The sequence below is a fragment of the Poromitra crassiceps genome (genome assembly GCF_964638095.1).
Source record: "Poromitra crassiceps genome assembly, chromosome: 11".
Lineage (NCBI taxonomy): Eukaryota > Metazoa > Chordata > Actinopteri > Beryciformes > Melamphaidae > Poromitra > Poromitra crassiceps.
In genome coordinates, this window is record NC_139643.1 from 29925803 (window position 1) to 29945136 (window position 19334).

A 19334-nucleotide genomic window follows, 5' to 3' on the forward strand; every position below is an offset into this window, starting at 1 on the left:
TTCTACAGGATGCCTTTTTTACCGTACGTATGGTCCAGGTATGGATAGAGCCAATGAGCACTTGTTAGTTACGATCATACCGTACTGTAGGCTGCATGTGCCTTACATTTACACAGTTGGATAGTTCTGACATGATATTGCGCGTGCTTCTGGAAACACTATTGACTTCTGCTGAGGAACTCTTCTGAGGAGGCGAGTCAGTTGGTTACTTTGGTCCTGTGAGAGTGAGACACTATTAGTTACTAGCAGCATTAACAAGCGCATCTATATTGATGTGTTAAAGAAATCGAAAACACTTAAAACAAGCTATTGGCGATGTACCTTGCATTTCTGGCCCGTTGATGTTTGGTGGTGTATTTTGTACCCAATGGAGTTTGATGTAAGAACACGGGCTTCTGTCCAGACTCAACATGTTCCACCGAAAGACCAACTTATCCTCTGACCGCAGCCTCACTAGATCATAATGCAGTGTAGCCACAAGATATTTAGAGCAGGGGTGTCAAAACACAGGTCCCGGGGGGCCAGAACCGGCCCACCAAAGGGTCCAATCCGACCCACAGGGTGACTTTGCAAAGTGTGAAAATTGCACTGAGAAGTCATTCAATACTATGTGATGCACTTGTGATGGCTAAGAGGTACCAGTTTTCGGGAGCAAGTTAAATATTAAGTAGCCTATTTATGTTTTCTGTATTCATCACTAAATGGTAAACTATTTTCATTACCGAGAATTGCACAGAACTTGCTGTCAATTGTAGTGCACAGTTAGAGACAGTTGATGATACGACAGGCCTATGGTAGCTAAGATAATCCTATGTGAAACCATGCTCTTAAAATGTAGCTGTAGGCCTAATTCTTCACACTAAAACAAATCAATGTTGAGGTGTTGTTATTTATAGGTTATAATTGATTTTCTTTGTCTGGCCCACTTGAGACGAAATTGGGTCGCATGTAGCCCGTGAACTAAAATGAGTTTGACACCCCTGATTTAGAGTTAGGGGACATTCACACCAAAAGCGCTTTTGGAGCTGCCAGCGTCTTTCTGCAATTCATTCTCTATGTAAGGACGCGCTAAACATGGTCCTCTTTCAATGAACGCACCTGGCGTTTAGCGCTGGTGGCGTCTGTTGTTTTTGGAGGAGCGCTTTGGGCGTTTTTAAGCTGAAAAAGTTGAACATTAGAGGAAAAGCGCGCTGCTCGTCTTTTCCACTCCTATATTTTCTCCTCCCGAGGCATGCTCAACCTCCGCTGCTGCCAGAATTGGCAATAATCTGGCTTTCATGTTGACAGTGAACAACATCAAACAGACAAAACCAGCTGGCTACCGTCCGTGTGGTCGTTGTGCTGCTATCTGTACTGCACGCGACTGCAGGGGGAAACAAAATGGAGTACAAAAAAAACGCTCCGTGCGCTGTGTTTTGTGCACAATGGAAGCGCTCTCAACCTGATTTTCATAGCGTTCTGACTGAAAGAAAACGCTTTTGGTGTGAATGTCCCCTTAAGGGAGATGCCTCATGCTTTTTCTCAACGGGAATAATGCTCTCCTACTTTTACTACGCTATCACTACTGCTCTCTTCACCTACTCATAAAACCCACAGCTAAATGCAATAAATTCATGCCCATTCTCTGGAGGTTGTTGAAAGTCCTTCTGGGAAACGTAGGAAATCACTAACTGAAGTAGGAGTAGACGAGGCAGGTGAACGCAAGGCAGGCATACTAAAAAAGTTAATTACAACAATTAGTCACAAATAACTCCTGGTATGAACATCACAGACTGATAACATAACATGATAACATTCTATAACTGGATAGACAGCCAACACTGTGGCTCACATGTGGTCCATTTCAAAATAACTAAAAACACAGTTGTCTTTAATCCTGTCATCTCTATTAGGGGTGCACCGATCGATCGACACGCAATCTGTATCGGCCGATTTGGACCTCAAATATGTGATCTGCTGTTTCCGATATTCCTTTAATGTTGCCGATCGCATAGCCGATCATGCTGCACGTGAGAAACATGAGGCAGCCCATTTTCATGTCTTCAATGTCTATCGTTTAACTTTCATATTGTGCTCTAACGTTTATATCATTGTGTTGCAAAGCACACGCTTTGCTTTCGTCAGTGTACTCACCTCCATGCACACACCGCACCAGACTGTCAACACACCCCTTGCGTCTTTGAATCACACAAATCAGCTGGTGATTAGAGCAGCCTCAGCAGAGAGAAGTTACCTCCAGTCCTCCCGCCTACCGAGGCATTTGCATGCTGTTAAGTCCGTGTGTATTAAAGTCCCAGATTGACACGCTGGTACTGTGGTAGTCGGGGTAGTGCACGCGCACACACAGACAATTTCCACGCAAGCATTGATGTTCCCGCGGGCACTTTGAAGGAAGCGAAAGTGTGCGGCTGAGTATGTGGATGTGCGCTCCGTTCAGATGGACTTTCTTCCTTTCTTTTAACATCAGTTGAACATGTTCTAATCCCCTTCTTCCATGTGTGCGTATATGACCAACCAGTAAGTCATTATTATGTTAATATTCCTGTATTGCATTCCCTTTTGGTTTTAGATCGATCTACCTGCAATCATTGCAATAACGTTTGTTTAGGCGTGCATTTGCCGTTTGATTGTCTGTTGCGCTAATTAATGCCACTACTCAGATGGAGTTTAGCTGGTGTGTAGCTTGTGATTCTGTTGTTTCTCCCGTCATGTAACCCTGTCACCATTATGTAGATCGCACTCATAGTGCTGCTAATTATAACACTGTAACTCGGCCTCGATGGGCGGGTCGTTTTGATGTTCGTTCGATGCGGATCCCAATGTATGACGGTTATTGTGCATAACCCCGGTTCTATGAGTGGGAGCTCTTTGGCTTTAGTCATGGTTCAAGACTGGTGTTTAAGAGTAACTGACTTACAGTTTACCTAATTATCATTTATATATTATTAGTTGTTAATTATCACTATAATTGGCCTATATAACAGCAAGCTTGGTTACTGACCTGTTTGTATATTTTATTGCCTCCTTTTTCCAGACCACACACAATCCTACTATTCCTGTCATAATGCTGTAAAGAGCCTATACTGCTGTACTGTACTGAAGAGAACTGACAACTAAACGGTTGAACTCCCATCTGTCTCCTGCCTCGTGTTTTTACGGACACCCCAGGGCGTATATATATATATATCGGTGATCGGTAATCGGTAATCGGTGATCGGTCGATGATCGGTTGGGCAGATATTTCTCATAGGTGATCGGCAATCGGTGATCGGTGGCAAAAAACGTGATCGGTGCACCCCTAATCTCTATATATTATGCATACATTTTGTGCTATAATTTTACTGCCACCGATGTTACCTAACTTTAAGGTAGACTGAGCGGTGCTACTGAAAGTTCACTGCAGCAGGTATAACATTCATATTGTCAGAGAAGAGCCAGACAGTCAGAACTAGGCTCAGGAGCATGAGAAAAAATTGAACAGAGGGTCAGAGTTGACAGTTGTTGGCTCCATCTGAGCCCACACCACATCCAAATCAATAAAAGATGTAGACATGAATTTGCTCTTTTTTGATCTTACTGGAGAGAGCAGAATGAGTCAGAGTTGCGTTCTCCCACAGGTCAAGACCCATAACTGTGAGCCATTGTGGTGAAGGTGGTCAGTGTGAATACTAGGGCTGTCAAAGTTGTCTCAAAATCACATTAGAATATTCCCTCGAAACAAAACATATTTGGTCGAATATATTCTAATACTATACTAATACTAAATGTGTTCGTGGCAAGGCAAACCAATATAACCAGAGAGCTTATATAACTACTTGGTATATTTATTTGATTTATTTTTTAACATAAACATTGTTTTCTTCCCCATATTGTCAGCATTAGCACACTTTTACTTTTGTAATGTTTTTAAATAACCAGGCAAACGATGTATGTTTTTATGTTGCCCTCGTGGCCATTTTTTTTTTACCTGGTTAAATGTAAACAAAATAAATAAAAATAGAAATAATAGTAGTAATAATAATAATAACAACAACAATAACATTTAATATTAATTTTCACATTTGAATATTATTTTAATTTTAATATTCAAATATAGAATATTCTTTGACAGCCCTCGTATGCCTGCTAGCAGCAGAGATAAGAGAATGCAGACATGGTATAATAGAGTCAATATAGCACATAGTCTGCCGGGAAAGGAATTTCAAAGAAAGGTCACATGGTTGGTGGTACTGTACACTGCCGTGATTATTTGCTGGGCAGCTCTGCACATGTTGCTCCTCGTAAATTGACACATATACCACCATGTAATCATTGGTGACATTTAAATGTGAGGCTGTCTACCTGACCCAGATGTGTGTACCTAGCCTCGGCCAATTACGCCGGCTTCCTTCTCTTTGCCCTGAAAATCTGGAGTGTTTAAGAATGTCACAGAGCGCCCTTTAGCTGAGGCCGGCTGAGGAGGATGACATTTCAAATACACTGGATCTAAAAAGGGATCCTTCCTGGCCTGCGACTCAATTTCGTTACCGTTCTACAGTACAAAAGTTGTTGGGCAAGAATTTACTTACGCTTGTAAGAGAAGCCAACAGTCTGATTTGTCGCTTCAAAATCATGGCCATCATCAGATGTCATTTCTAAGCCCTACGAGGTGTTACCACCTGTCCAAAATCACTTTACTTATGAACCAGGCTAACTATCATCCTCTGTGAAAATGATGGTCACCACTGAAAACCAAATGATCTAATCACCATATCATGAAGAACATCATACTATTCAGATGTGAAAATTGCTGGCTTCAAATCGTTCACCCAGCGAACTCCTATGGGACAAAATTCCAGCACTTAAAGGTCCCAATTCGTGCAGCTGTAACCTCTTAAAAACGTGTGTCTCTGGTCCATAAAACATGATTCTGGATTAATCTGTCGAAAATATAGCAACCCCGTTTGTTGTGACGGAGTTCTCACTTCCTCATCTCGTCGCTTCCCAAGAATGGCCTGTTTCTATAATATATTCAGAACTAACAGTTCCCATTGGCCACTGAGGGAGAGCCCGCCCCAGGCTCCCAGCGGCCAATCAGATTAGCGTCTGTGGACCAGCACGCTAGGTTGCGAGTTATCGTTAACTTAACGGTACTACGCTAAAGAGGACATCTCAAAATGCCTAGACTTACCGAATGCACCTCTGCAGTTGCTGGATCACGTACAGTTGGCGTCGCTCCAGCTAGAAGTGTTAATTTTGTGGCTATAGACTAAATGGTGCAGGTAGCTTGTGTGAGAGAGACCCGCGCAGTATGCAGGAGGAAGCTAGTGACGTCCCAATTCCCCCAGATTCCCCTCTGGACAAACGAAGCGTTTGGGGGTGTGGCTTGGAGGAGACTGCAGGGGGACGCTGGATAGGGACAAATCCAACTGTGGCAGTTCTGAGCGTGTGACCACTCATTACAGGGAGGGCTGACAGCAGTATATGCATTTACAAGTAAAAACAGCTTTTGCACGGAATGGGACCTTTAAGCCAACACCCCTGGGACATTACAGAGGAGTTAATCATTTGACTGTGGACTGGACTCCCAGGCTGAAATAAAGATTCAGTTCATCCTCCTGAAGAGATATTCCATCTGTCAACTCAACATACGGTCCTCAGAGGCAATCTACAGTACACACAAGTAAACGGCTTGAATTGTTTCGAGGCCCAGCGAGGACTTTTGAACTCGACCCGGTTTTATTTTCAACCAGTCCAAAATGTCACATTTACACAACAATTGTTGCTGGTATTTTTGCGAACAATGCCCCGCGCGAGCATTGCGCAACAGCTCATTTGGTCATAAGCGGCTCGATCTTCAACCAATGACGGTGGGGCATAAGCAAGAGGCTGACCTTTTGAGCGAGAATGAAAATCGAAGCGAGGTTGGCACTACCATGAGATTGCTATAATACACCATGGTATTGAGTGGTGTGAAATAATCTTTTGGTGACTACAAAAACATGGTGCTTAAGTTCAGACGCATTATGAGCCTTCAAGTGCTTTGAGATGAAAACATGTGGAATCTATAGGAGACATGAAAGGGCTCGCTCGTCTCTGTGCCTTCAAGATGAAATAAACTACCTGCACATGGACACAGCATACAGATACATCTCTACAGCAGTGCAGTCACCAACCTCCTACTTTGCTGAGTGATGGATGATGGTGGATTGATAGATCTGTCTTCTCTCTGTAGGAGTCCTTTGGAGATGAGTAATTGCTACATTAGCAGGCTAATTTCTCAGCACGTCTGTGACTGTGCGCCCATGGCATGTCCTCGGAACAGGCTATTAAATAACCCTAACCCTAACTAACACAGTTAAAAGCTGCAGACATCGATCATTTCAACATGATTGCAACATGTTCACATGATAAGTCGTTAAGTGATCCATTTATTCTTAGTGCAAGACAGAAATCGCTCTCTGATCATTCCTGAAACACGTTACAAAAATCCCCCGAAAGTATTCATTCAATCATATTGTTGACGGTAAACAAACAGTAAATCAATAGAAACCATTTCTCAGAAATCCACTAATATATTGACAAGCAATTGCCTGAATCTGATCATTAATTTCCTTGCCAATCTGCTTATCAGACATCCATACTATCTAAGAGTGGGAAGAGAGAAATCTAGCCGACTACCTCTGTTCCCTCACTCAGTTGTGCATGCACATTGCACACAAGCCTCAGATGCAAGATTCAAGGCCTGACCCGACGGCAAACATAATGTTCAATTTCTAGATTAATAATAGAAACACAATTTCCAGCTCACTTCCTGCTGCAGTCGTGATGATGTCTAATAGGCACAAACAGGGGAGCGATCTTTGAAAATGTGTCCTGCCTTTTGCAACAGCAATATGGAAGGCAAAATGAGCTGTAAGGAGGAAGAGTCTACAGTCATGTTTGGGATGACTCCTGCATGGTGCTGACTAGCACGATGGGAAGGATTATACACGGCTGACGACCATGTGGGTAACAAAGCCTCAGTGGAAGATAAATGTGAGTGATGGAAAAAAGAAAGAAAGAAAATAATTAGAGAAATATGTCCATTTTATGTTGGCATGTTTGCAAAATCATTGGATTACAACTCAACAAGAGAGCGACTTCTAAGCATCACACACCACCTTGAAAGCTGTGAGTTAAGTAACATGAAGAGAGAAATGTTCTTGTTAAATAGCGGTTTGCTTTGGGAGTATTTCTAGGTCAGTGATTTTTTTTTAGATGGCGTGCCGTGTGGTGCAGCATTGCATCTTTTGTAAACACCGAAGTGTAGAAGAAAATAAGGGGCAGAAAGTCTATTTAGGGAAGTGCATGCCACAGCAGTTTGTGAATGAGCCAGCGCAGAGCTGTCCCCCGCAGCTCAAGAGTTACTTCACTAACTTCACTATTCAATCCAACTAACAACAGGCTGTTTAGAATCCCAGTGACAGGAGGCACTTCATCATGCAAAGCATGGCCAATCATAAAGACGTATGAATCATTCAATTACATTTTAACTCAACAAAACCCCATTTACTTACGGGATCTATAATGAGCTGCTGTAGTCAATCTCAAGGTTAGAATAGAGTGAGCCACCAAGCCACTTTGTCATAAAGAAACGGACCCTTAAAGTGCCAGTACAATGTATTGCAATAATAAAGTTGTGAAATAAAAAAGGGGGAAAGAAATCTAGATTAATTGGCAGTTCCTATCATCTAGACACTAGACTCAGTCTAAAGGTTGTTGTTTTTTGCAGTGTAAGACAATTACCTTGGCCAAATAACAATAATAATAATAGTAAACATGATGAATAAACAAACAAACACCGGCTACAGTGTAAAACTAGTGTATTACCAACCTAGTCATGTTCTGAGGTTGCTCTTTAATGTTGCTCCCTACTTTCAACAGATTAATACTTCCTTCCTAGGAAGGAAGCAGGCAGGGCTTTTTGGCGATAAAATAATAACATGCCAATAGGAATCACAAAAGATAGGGATGAATTATCAACCAAGGCCAATCTAATTAGTCCATCTCAGTTAAAAGCATTGTGACAAAACTCTCTAACGAGGCTGATGTGGTGAGGCACAAAGTTGGGCTCCCTTGTGAATTAATTATTTGCCACCATCATAAACAAGTTTGCAGAACCCAATGGACCTTCTGTGGAAGGGATTATTCACCAAGGGTGGTATATTCACCAAGCAGCATCCTTCAGCACAAGAAGCATACAGTTTTCACAACAATCGCCATTCAGAAATCTCTTCCTCAGATACATCTCTGTATTCAGAGATTTTTAACCTGACAGGAAAAAGAGACAAAATAGCCACCCGACACGTGAGCTCACTTCAAAGGTGGCTTGTCACACGCCGTGTGCCACGTGTGAACATGGCCTGAAAGCCAAATGTGGCCAACGCCTGCTGAGAGGCCCTGGACACATCCCAAGGATGCCACGTGCATTAGACTCCATCAAAGAGCATTATGGTAGGTGCAGCTGCTTAGCTCTCAGACATTAGCGTTCACTTCACCTGCCTAGCGGGAATGGCAAAAACACAACATGAGAGTGCTGAGAGTAGATGGGGCCAAAATGATAGCGCACGTAGGATTTGAATAGCAGAATAGATGTCTTGGATGAGAAGGGACATCAAAAGGTGTGCTGCTCTGATGTTCTCCCTGCTGGTTATGTGTTTCAATGTACTTCTGTCTGCCACAAATGAACAGTGTTTGGAATAACGCCGTTTAAAAGAACGGCGTTAGGTAACGCCGTTATTTTTTCAGTAACGGGGTAATCTAACTAATTACTGTTTCCGTCGTTACAACGCCGTTATCGTTACTGAACGCTAAATGCGGTGCGTTACTATGAAATGATTGAGTAAACTACCCGTAGCCTACACTAGTGTTGTCAAGTGACTGTGAGGAGACCGGGTGGGTTAACATAACGAGATAAACGATTATGATTGGCTAAGGCAGAGTCATGTGTTTCATGGTAGCCAGTGTTTTCACACACGAGCCAGGACATTAACAACGAGATAAGCGATTATTGGCTAAGGCAGTCATGTGTTTCATGGTAGCCAATCGGAGCCAGTGTTTTCACACACGAGCCAGGACATGTCACACGCGCGACACACACACACACACAGACACACCAAACAGATTCGAGGAAGCAGCAGAAATGGCGAGTCCGGAGCAATCCGATGAAAAGTTGGCATTTTCAAGGTGGAGATATAACGCAAATAGTTACTTTCCCTGGTAACTAGTTAGTTTTATTATAGAGTAATTCAGTTACTAACTCAGTTACTTTTTGGAACAAGCAGTGAGTAACTATAACTAATTACTTTTTAAAGTAACGTTCCCAACACTGCTAATGAATGCCAAGCACTTCAACATTGGGAGCCCTAAAGAGCACAAGTGGCAGAGATCCTGCCACTTGACTAGAAGGAGGGCGCAGACCTCTGACACAGAGTTTCCGTTGCCGAGCCACGGCAAGAAGATTTCAATGTGCCAGACAAATGGGAGAGATTACGCTCAAATATTTTCAGTGTTTATTGAGCTCACAATTGATAGGCACTATTAGGCAGGCTATAATGACATCATCAAGCCATGTAGATTTATAGCCTTTTCTTTTCTTTTAAGTAGGCTACTTTTGCTTATACATTATAATCCAAATAGAATAAGTCCGGTCAATAGACTCATGTGCATAACGCTATTTTAAAAAGAAATAAATATTACGCTGGCCTAGAGGTCTGCAACCCGACCCGGACCTGACGGGACCCGAGACTGTACTGTATGTTGGGTATTCTCCGGGGTCGGGCTTGGTCTTTAAACAATCGGCCCATCCCTGGTTACTGAGCAAGGGGAATATTTATGAATTATTGTGCTGGTAAATGTGTTTAGCAGCCATTTTTGGACACAGCTATGAAAATCTTTGACGGAGGTTATTTTTCATGAGGGCAAAATACTAGTAGTAACGTTAGGTAAGGTAGTGCCTGCCTATGTTTCCCCCTTCCTTACCTCTCTGTCCATGCTCTCCAGATCCTCCCTGCAGAAGCTGTACAGAGGCATGCTCTCCGACATGCTGGGCTGTCGTTTCCGTCGGGACGGTCCCGGCTGCTCATCCTCTTGGCTAGGGCCTGCCGTCTCATCCTGCTGAGGTCCCCTGAGGCACGTCAAACAGAAACAGCTCATAAAATCACCAGCAATCTCAAGAAACCTTAACGATCTTAAAGGCTTATACTTATTCGACCACAAAAAAAAGTAGAGTTGCCTGAGTTTGCTATCTTTTGAATCAAATGTATATGCTTTGAATACTCTAAAAGGCATGTGCAGCAAGTTTAAGGCTGCTCTGCAACATGCAATCAGTCAAATAAATTTGATACATACTGTAGTCCCCCATAAAGTGTACAGCAGCCTCATCATTTACTTACTAACACTAATATTAGCACTATATCAGACTCAGTTCAGCTTATTATAGAAATCAGCTCTAGCCACAAAACAGACAATGTAAGGATGCAAATTAAAGGGTGAAAGACTGAAGGTGGAGACTGAGGACCGACAATGACAATGGAGGAAAAATGATTTTATCTTTATCAAGTGCCCATCAGATGTACATCTTGTTCAATTGGGTGTTGTTTCGATACTTCCCCATGGCAGCCTTTAATTCGAATTAACTTCTTTAATGATTTAAGTTTAAAACAAATTTATGCAACTCCCTGAAAACCCTGATGTGCCTCTAATGCACAAATAATTTAGGGCAATTTTATGCTTGTGAGTCTTAATTAGAGTATATGATAGAGACAGAACAGCTGCTGGCAATTGTCCAGTAAACAGATGACTACCGTAAATTCCGGACTATAAGCCGCGGCTTTTTTCCCGTTTTTTGGCCCCTGCGGCTTATATAACGGTGCGTCTTATCTATGGATTTTTTCAGAAAAAAAAAAAAAAAAAAAAAAATCTCTCTTTTTTAGCACTCTTTCTAACTATAAATCCACTTCTGTTTTAATTTCCTCTCTTGCCCTCTTTTCACCACACCGCGGACACTGTGCACTGTAAAAATAAACAACGGTGGTGTTGTGTTATGTTGTTTTGTTGAAATGTTGTAATACGGTAAATGGGAGCTTCCTCAAACAGCCATCTCTTCCCGACAATCCCCTCTGTGCGTGACCACTTACATATGGTAATTACGGTAAGCAAACGGCCACTCGGGCAACAACTCCCTCCCCCGACTACCAGGAGAAAATCACAAACTTCGGCGAATTCACACAAAGGAAGATCAAGGAATATTCACAACAAGACGAGCAGTAGAAGCAACACTCTCACTTACCATGGGGAAGGTACGCAGAAATTCACACGAGGCAGCTTTCAAGTTGAAAGCAGTCAATCTCGCATTAAAAGAGAGCAGCCGCCGATCAAACAGAGCAGCCGCGCGTAACCTGGGCAAAAGGGACTGTCCGTCCGGGGGAGAACTACTGAACAACTCCCTCCCGACTATCAGGAGAAAATCACAAACTTCGGCGAATTCACACAAAGGAAGATCACGGAATATTATAGGAGTGTGAAAACATCCACAATTACCAACGGGTTCCAAAACGCTGGACTGCTGCGGGATGAAGAGGATGACGCCACGGGGACTGCCCCCTAGTCCGATACCTCACGAGTCCGATACCTCACGAGTCCGACACCTCATGGTTTTGGGTTAGGGTCTGGGGGAGGTTAGGTTTAGGCGTGGGGGTGGGAGAGGTTAGGTTTTGGGTTAGGGTCTGGGGGATGTTAGGTTTAGGCGTGGGGGTGGGAGAGGTTAGGTTTTGGGTTAGGGTCTGGGGGAAGTTAGCCTCTTTTTTCGGACTCGTGAGGTGTCGGACTCGTGAGGTATCGGACTCGTGCCATGGCACCTGAAGGAGAGAGGAGAGTGGTTGACGAAGCCACCCTGAACCTGTTCGTTTCCGACACTGAAGATGAGGACTTTGGTGGTTTCAGTACGCAGGAAGAAGAGGAAGACGAGGATTAGTGACTTGACTTCTCTGGTTACAGGTTTGCTGCACATATACGGTAGCCTATTGTTGTGTGATTTTGTCTGGGGATTAGTGACCTGACTTTTGTTTTGTTTTGTTGAAATGTTAATAAATGGGAGCTTCCCCAAACAGCGATCTCTTTCCCGACATTCCTCTCTGTGCACGAACCCTTTCATATGGTAATTAAACATCAAAACACCCGCGGCTTATAGTCCGGTGCGGCTTATAGAAGAAAAAAATAGTCAATTTTGGTCCCGCGGCTTATACACCGGTGCGTCTTATAGTCCGGAATTTACGGTACTAAAAAACACACGATTAACCCAGAAACTTTGAAAACTTTTTGTGCCTGCCTGCACTGCCTAAAAAAATAATTAAATGCATCATGATCGCAACTTTGCATGAATAAGTGTTTGAAATTCCTCTGATGTTGTGCGAAACAGATTCAGGGATGGGACATACAGAAATACTTGCTGTGTTTAGATAGCATTCCATCTCCTTTGCCTCAATAATGTAACAACTCTGGTGATGGAGCCAATTTGAAATGAACCTGAACTGAATATGAAACTTTCCCTTCCTGATCTCAATACATAATTTCTGCATACATGCCGAGTTATGTTTTCCCCAGGGAGTTTAGCTGCTGCTGGGTAGCCTCATGCTCAACAAACAGGAAGAGCTATTCATTCCATAGCACACGCCTGGCTGTCAGACAACCAAGTTGGCTCTTCTTCAGGGGAATAAAACTGCGCTGGGCAAGACACAGAACATGCTGAAAATCATAGTCTACCACCAATCCCCTCAAATATATTCTCGTTTAGTGATGCGAGATGAAATATCACACAGACTGTTGCAAGCTCTGCCAGAAATCCCCACTCTGAGGCTTCAGTAGAGATGATAAACTATCAATAATGAAACCCACAGGATGATGGCTTCCCCCTCTGAGCTGTTTCCATGCATCATTTCTATGGGCACATGTCAGAGTTGGGGAGGGATGTCTTTGCGGAATTTGCAAGCCGGCAATTATTATTATCATCTGGAGGCAGAAACAAGACAAATATCTGCCTCTTGAATATCCGGCTGTCCTGTGGCGAATGGCAGAGGGGCCCGGTGCCCCGGTGACAAACAAATACACAGGCAGAGGACAAGCTCTTCATTAGCATCTGTGACTAGACCAGGGGTGGGCAACTATTTTTCATGGGGGGCCACATGAGAAACCCAGATTGTTGCCGGGGGCCGAACAAATATTGTCATGCCGTAACCCATGGATGGGCAACTTTGATGATAGAGAGGGCCACAAAAAATGTCCTCGCTACCAGATTTTGCTGAGGGCTGAACGGCGCCAGCGCGAAAAATTTGGGGCATTTGAAGCCAGGTTTAGAGGAATAACTCATTTTAAATTAACAGTTGTGATGCAGTCTTAACCACCAATATTTGATCCTTTTCTCACTCACTCCTACTGTATGTCACCACCTGCTTGCTCTCCCTGCAGGGCTTGAAATTAACTTTTTTCACCACCTGCCAATATAGCTGCTAGATTTTAAAGTTACCAGCCAATTAGAATTTCCACTAGCCGAAATGTTTTTCTTGAAATAAAGCAGAAAATGAGTGGGTTAATTTAAGCATAAGTATCAGTAAGTGGCCCGGGATTCTCAAAGCCTGTGTTGAGGGTCACACAAGAACAAAAATGCACTCTTGAAGCTAAATAAATCCAAAACCAACAAGTTAATTATTTAAATGTCTACTTCAATGTAGAACAGTCATTTCTTACACATGAGATTACTTTTAGCCTTTTAGTCAAATATTATTGAAAGATATTCCATATTCCAGACTGAAATGCTATAACAGAAGAGTATTGGCCAGAATGACATGAACATTTGGACACTTATTCAGCGGGTATCTTGCATGTTAAAAAAAAAAAAAAAAAAAAAAAAAAAAATGCAATTCCATCGCGGGCCGTATGTTGCCCATGTGTGGACTAGACTGCTGAATCTAAAGACACTAAAAACACAGATACTCAAACGTCAGCTTGACGAGGGTGTCCCAGAGGAGCCCCCAGCAAAATTAGTAAATTGTGTGATTTCACTATGATTTCAATGACTAGAAGTTAGCCCAAGTTTAGCAAATGATTACACAATTCATATGAGATGAGCTTTGTATCCATCCATATCATCCCCAATGGAAAAACTAAGGCCAAAATGAGACTTTTACAATCGTTTCTTGCCAAAAATCAGAAAAATAATTGTGTTTCCGGAATCGTAAAACAAAATCCGTGTCTGCCTTTATAGGCATAATCTCTGATTTGTAATCATAAACTGAGGATTGCAACTGCAAAGCAATTAAGTTCACAGAATACAGAACTGAGTTTTAGTTTATTTAGGTATTCAAATTTTCTATGGAAGTATACCTCAATAAAACTGTAGGTAGACATAAGAGTATGATTGGAAAATGAAGCAAACATCTTCCATAACAAAATTAAGGTAAAACTTTTTTATTAAAGATTCGTGTTTTCACCATACCTATTAAGTAGGATAACAAAGTATGTCTTTAGAGCAAAGTTGCTAACATCAGCTAATTTATATAGCCCTGATCTTTAATGCTGTGCGTTATTTACTGTAGAACCCATGATTCAGGTGGGGACGGGTATACAAGAAAATCTAATCTGGCTGAAGATGAAACGCACACACGGCAAATCTGACAGAGCGATGGGCCTCTGCGGCCACAGAGCATATGGGTTGTCTTAATGAAAGTATTTGGCTTCCTCTTTGCTACAGAAGTGAAACCTGAATGAATGAGAAAAGCTCTGCTGAGGGCTAGAGCCTGCACACCTGATGGCTGACAGCTTTCCCCTGCGTCTAAATAATAAATTATAATAATAATAATAAAGTTTAATTGTGTTTCAGTTGATAGATGAGACATTGCTCCATTGGGGGTTGATAGTTCATAACTGCACTAACAGCCATTAGTTTATGGAGAAAGAAGGGCTTGAAAAGAGACCCCTGTGGGCCGATTGAAGATCAGTTATGAGCAGTTTTGCAGTCTAATACGAAACAAGAGACATATCTGTATCATTTTTAGATGATTTCTGCAATGTTGCTCTACCCCCCAACAGGCACTGCTCCTGGACAGATGCAGTGTGGAGATACTTCACAATGTCTGTCAAGGATAGAGATGCAGACCCTAAATCCAAAGTGAAGAACAGTGGAAACAAACAAATGAATTGTGTCGACGCCGTACCTGAGAGAAGACTGCTCTCTGTGATCAGACAGCGACAAAGACCCTGCAGGCTGGAGGTAAGATGGCGGCCGTGAGGCCTGAGGACCCCTGCGGATCAGCTTCCCCGTGATGGGGTCGTAGGTCCGCAGCTCTGGGGCCGGAGGTGGAGGTCTGTGGTGGAGGGGAGCTGGGTTGAAGAAGGGCTTCTGGAGGAACCCCTGATTATCGGGGAAAGCGGCTGGGCTGTTGCTCCTTCAAACAGACAAGAGAAAAGGTTACATTTCTGTCTAATCATGGGGTGGGGATTCTTATGTACCGTAATGTGTTTCAGATGTCAGCATAATGTAGGTTTTAGAGGTGCACTACAGGGGTTAAAGCAGGAAAAGATTTGTGAGCCTGAAAAGCTGTCCAGGAGGGAATGTGTACAATAAGTATTATATTAATTTAGAATTGCTCTATGCCTGAAATCTGGCATGGTGCCTGAGAACTTTCAATCTGGGAACCCAGTGTCTATTTTGGCACGTAAATAGACTCTGGGACAGCCGTACCTTTTTTAGGCTTCCTGTACAGCGCGGATCTTCCGTCCGGGGCTCCCGCCTCCGCGCAGTGCCGCTCTGTTGTTGTAGTTGTACCCTCGAATATGAGAGTTCCGGTCGCAAACGCTAGTGAATATATATTTATATAAATATAAGAATTTTGACGTTTAGCATTCAAAATAAAAGTGACGCAATGTATGTTTCTAAAAGGCACCGCTGCGCGGAAGTGGAAGTCCCGGGCGGAAGATCTGCGCTGTACAGCAAGCCTCAAAAAAAGGTACGGCTGTCCAAGAGTCTATTTTTACGTGCCAAAATAGACTCTGGGTTCCCAGATTGGAGAACTTTAAGCCCTGTGCACTAATAGTATCTGTACTAGTACTGGGATCTAGCGCAAATCCAGCTGTCAAGTACTTGTACTTAAATTGTAAAATGTCCAGTCTAGATATCCATACTTAAATGAAAGGAGCTTTGTCCCTGTATAAAACTTTTACGGTTGAAATGCTATTTGTGAATTTCATAGGCATAACAGCTATCATTTTGATCAGGAGCCTTGGCTATGCAGGCTAAATGGCTAAAAGTGCATTTGACCAGCGTAAACAAAACAAGCTATATCAACTAGCTAGTTTTCTACATTATTATTTTTTCCATTTGATTGAGGATTGTTATAGGACGGTTAGTTGATCAAATTAATTCAGAATAAATGCTAATGATGCACTGTAACTGAATTATACTAAGTAACTACGCCAATACTAGGCAAATTGGGTACTACTTGGATTGGTACTCATCTACATTACTTGCTATGTTGGTATCGTATTAGTTTGGGATGGCCTGTGGACCCACAGGGCATTAATCAGTGCTTTTACCGTGGTGTCTTGGAGAAATCCTCCTTGAGCGGGTAGAGCTCCTCCTCCACCCTCTCCCAGCGTTCCAGGCAGCTCCACAGCCAGTCGGGATTGACCACGTGGAGGTGTTTGCAGCCTTGTGCTTGACGGACCTTCTCAGTGCCTGGTTGACAGCAACAGCGAGGGGGGGGGGGACACAGTGAAAGCCACAATCAACGACTTTGTACAGATACAGACATGACATCAGAGGTCTGTTGAGCGATTCAGATCAATGACGAGACATTCTGTCCTGGGAGAGAAAACAGTCGCCTAGAGTCAATTGTGTCAATAATACAGATACAATGATTCAAAAGATTTGTCATTCGGAGCCATTAAACCACCTTCAATAGTTTCCTTAGAAAACAAAGAGAAAAAGAAGCGGCAGTTCTATGTTTTGTTCCAGGTCCACAGAGAAGAACAGTGTTTTCTGCTTGAATTACCGGTAGATTCATTGACATTTGACACAAAGACACTAAATTGCATCTCTGAGTACCTCATTAACCCTGGGTTATTTTGTTTTGCACACACAATCACACACTTGATCAGATACTGACCGGTTCTCTTCTTCAGGCACATTTCCTGCTCAACTGGCGTATATAGTAGTCAATGTGATTTTTCGGTGTGGTGCTGCTCGTCATAAACTGGTCTAAACCCTAACTTGATGAGAAGCAACAGCTACTCTAATAGCTACGCTATTCTGAATCCTTGAAAGACTACCCTGGTAAATCATCCCGTCACATGAACTCACATTTGTGTTTCGTTCTGCGAGACCATCTGGCCTCTGGCCCGGGCGGGGTTTTCAGAATCCACAACGTGGTAGGGCCAATCAGGGGCCTGCCTTGTAGTTGACATCGTAACCGGCCAATCAGGAACGCCGCTGGCAAAACAGTAAATGCTGCCTCCATGGCTCTCCAGCTCGAGCAGAAACATCAGAGTTCGTCGAGTTTACACAGCGATATAAGTGCAGTTGCAGAAATAGACTCAACAACAACAATTAAACAAGAACAGGAGTATGCACCAGTGGAGTTTCTCTGCGAAAAAGACGTTTTTGCCGTTCTTCCGAGTGAATTTGAATTTGACTGGATCCGACGATGATTGGACTGGCTTCCACCCACTGAAAGTACTGTGCACAGCTCAGAGTCCAGATGGATCCACGGAACGGAACAGAATGTGACTTCATGGATCCGGATGGTTTTAACCAGGCTATTGAAAGACCAAGTTTGACATTTGTGAAATGCTAGTCCTACCTCTAGCTACAGTCAGATCTGTGAAATCTCTCATGTCGCACCCAAGTATTGTTTTGAAACTTGCAGGGCTAGGTTGCTTGTTTGGACAGAACTCACCGAGACCAGAATAGCACAGAAAGATGCGGAGGCAGGCTTTAATAGGGTGAGGTCCCTCATGGTTGTGATATGGCTGAGTCATAATCTGCAGAGGAAAACAGCTAATTGGCTACCATGAGACCAAAGTGCTTCACGACCACCAAAGAACTGTGACCCCACTGTCACCCAACTTCCACAACTTTAGTAGACTCACTTCTTCTCAGTCTCTATCCGTTACGCTCAACCAGAGTTGCTACAACTGGGTGGAAGCAATTTGAGAGTAAACAACAATGCCAAACCAATCCATAATCTTTAAGGTGGCCCTTCATGTAGCAGGGGGGGGGCAGTGACATGCAGAAGCCATGTGCTTATAAACAGATAAAACTGAATCAAATTATTTAATGTTGCTCGGGACATCAATTTTCAATGTTACAAAGTGATTTGCTGTATTTCCATTTTGTTTCACTATGGAGGATAATGGGGGGACAGCGTCAGTTCCAGTGAGTGAGTGAGTGTCCGCTGTCCGGTACAGAATATTCACCCTGCTAACGTCAATTACAGGAATGGTGCTGTTTGTGGGAACATTATGAAATAGACCAGCCATGTGAAGGAAAAATACGGCAATGTTCAAACTTATTGTTGGCCACCACCAGAAACCCTGTCCTCATGACACTCTTGCAAGCAACTCTATGAACACAGCAGGAGCAGGGGGATGCCACTTTACAAACAGAGGTCTTCGCATTTTGCTAAAACGTGTCAATTAAATAATTTTCCCATGTGAGATGACATGATGAGTGAGTGCCTGTCAAAACGTGCCGTCTTAAACTGCTGACAGGTTGACACAAGAGGCATTTTCACTTTTCAGAGGTTCTCGCCAGACTAAGTGGCTTTCCACTGATTTCACCCTGTGCCCTCTTTGTGGCTGATTTTCTCTCCTTCTGATTTCACCCTGTGCCCACTTTGTGGCTGATTTTCTCTCCTTCTGATTTCACCCTGTGCCCTCTTTGTGGCTGATTTGATCTCCTTCTGACTGACAAGATGGCTGATTGCTAACAAGTGCTGCTGTCAGTGAGGACTGCTCCCAAGGCAACAGTGCTTGATTTCAGAGGGCACAATGGATTGGGACCAACACAGACATGGTGCGTTTTCTTTCCCTTTTCTTTTTCCCCCTCTCTTGTACCGACCACTAGTAAGCCAGTGAATCCACTCTTGGTGCTCTTCAGATGGAATAGGCTTTTAAGGATTTCACCCACAACAGCCAGATCCTCCTTAATTTTTATCGCTGGATTATAGAGCCAAAGTGAACGGCACTGTACCAGAGATTTTCATCCGCCATTTATTTTCCCATAGACATTTCGTAAAATGCTTATAAAAATAGTTTTACTT

At 43.1% G+C, this 19334-nt stretch overlaps 1 protein-coding gene across 1 annotated transcript in view; it reads right to left on the reverse strand.

Annotated features, from left to right (window-relative positions):
* ctdp1 (CTD (carboxy-terminal domain, RNA polymerase II, polypeptide A) phosphatase, subunit 1) overlaps positions 1–19334 on the reverse strand; it is an 85368-nt gene that overhangs the window by 50569 nt on the left and 15465 nt on the right. The window contains exons 9-11 of the mRNA XM_083645972.1: positions 16609–16750; positions 15231–15461; positions 10003–10147 (exon numbers count right to left, since the gene is read on the reverse strand). Of these exons, the coding sequence (XP_083502098.1) occupies positions 10003–10147; positions 15231–15461; positions 16609–16750 (518 nt within the window). The remainder of the gene's footprint in view (positions 1–10002; positions 10148–15230; positions 15462–16608; positions 16751–19334) is intronic.